Raw genomic sequence first — 1,764 nt, 5'->3', positions numbered from 1 at the left:
TTCACTGTCTTAACTTGTTACATTTAACCCATTACATACATATTTAACTATATAAGACAAATATTACTAAATTAAAATTGGGTCCGTTTCCATTTCATTTTATGTACTTTTTTATGAGTGTCTATGATTGTCTGTACTTCATCTGTGTTCTTTGTTTAAAACAGGTCTCTCTTGTAAATGAGTCATCTTAGCTCAAGGAGACTACCTGTATAAATAAAGGTTGCATTAATGGAAAAAAAAAACTTTGGGGAAAATATAAAAACTCATTTTTTTTAATTAAAATTTACAGTAATTGTGTTAAATCTCCATGAATGTAGTAAATTTAAGGGATTATTGTGAAAGAACAGGTCACCAGCTTTAATTTAGTAATATTTGTCTTTTTGTATGTTTACTCTTTCGTACCCTTTATTGTCATGTTTACTGGTGAATCAAAGGGGATGTGGACGGAGAGGGTGGGAGTTTTGCTTTGTTTATGAAAGGGATAATACTTTCAGATGCTCTTTAGACTGCTGTTAATACAAACTAACCTACATTGTATTTTTTGTTCCTTCCTTATTCTAAACCTGTCCCAACACCTCTCTATTTACTTCCTCCTAAAATTTGTCCTTCTACCTTCTGTCAATGCATTCTCCCTCTTATCTTTCATTCATCATTCTCCTTCACTTTTTAACATCCTCTTTTTTATTCCCTTCTGTCCATCATTCCCTCTCTTTAACTTTGCATCCACAGATGTTTTGGAGAGGATCAGAAGTCACGAGGAAGATGATGTTGGTGAAAAGGGTGAGGATGAGGACAAGAGTAGGGCAGAGGAAGAGCAGTTCCACTTTGGTGGTAATCATGGAGGTTCTGTCAGTGCTGCTTTATTTGCTTCTGCACTGATTACTTACCAGCTACCACATGATGCCCTTCCAACCACAACCAGCACCCAGGGACACCTGGAGCTTACTAACCCTGACTGCAAGCTAACTGCTCTGGGTAAAATCTGTGTCTGATGTTGTGTGTGCTGCATGATTCACTGTCTTAACTTGTTACATTTAACCCATTACATACATATTTAATAATCACCTACAGCTTCTATAATGGGGTAGTATGGATTGTTTGAAGATGGGTTATGTGGAGTATTTATGAGTAGTCAGTGTTTTATATGCAGAATAAAACAGTCAGGGATCTCATTTTGAATAATCAAGGAATTCCAATAGATCATCTTTCAAAATGAACTTCCACCATCTATGGCACTATATTAAGTATTCCAAAAAAGTTCAATCTGGTCCTCTGGACATTCAAAAAAACCAAAAAACAAAACAAAGCAAAAAAATATAGAAACGTTTCGTCTCTCATCCAAGAGACTTCCTCAGTTTGAGGTGCTGTTTTCATCTCAGTCTCTTAAATAGCACCTTCTCAGAGTGGATCAACCAGTTTGCTGCTGACAACCAAAACCAGCTGATCACATGCTCAAAAAGGACCATAAGCCTAACAATGGATCATTAGCACATTGATGGCTGTTTACTGTTCACAGAGGGCTGAGTGATACTAGCAATCACAGCATTGTAAGAGGGGGACAGTTGAACCCGGAGGCCTCCACCCCTGTTTAACGATGGACGATTTCTTTTCACAAAGATGGCCTCCTTTACTCCTCTCTCAAACCATCGTTCCTCTCTGTCGGTCCTCTCTCGGTTTGAGAGAGGAGTAAAGGAGTCCATCTTTGTGAAAAGAAATTGTCCATCGTTAAACAGGGGTGGAGGCCTCCGGGTTCAACTGTCCCCC

General features: G+C 38.2%; 1 protein-coding gene across 1 annotated transcript in view; it reads left to right on the top strand.

The window, feature by feature from the left end:
- The window catches only part of ehbp1 (EH domain binding protein 1), a gene marked incomplete in the record, with an annotated part of 851,057 nt that overhangs the window by 645,393 nt on the left and 203,900 nt on the right, over positions 1-1,764 (top strand). The window contains 1 exon segment of the mRNA XM_037681251.1: positions 730-975. Within this exon segment, the coding sequence (XP_037537179.1) occupies positions 730-975 (246 nt within the window).

Source organism: Nematolebias whitei, chromosome 1 (assembly GCF_014905685.2).
Source record: "Nematolebias whitei isolate Nwh7 chromosome 1, NemWhi1, whole genome shotgun sequence".
Classification (NCBI taxonomy): Eukaryota; Metazoa; Chordata; class Actinopteri; order Cyprinodontiformes; family Rivulidae; genus Nematolebias; species Nematolebias whitei.
This window is presented reverse-complemented; position numbering and strand designations above follow the sequence as displayed.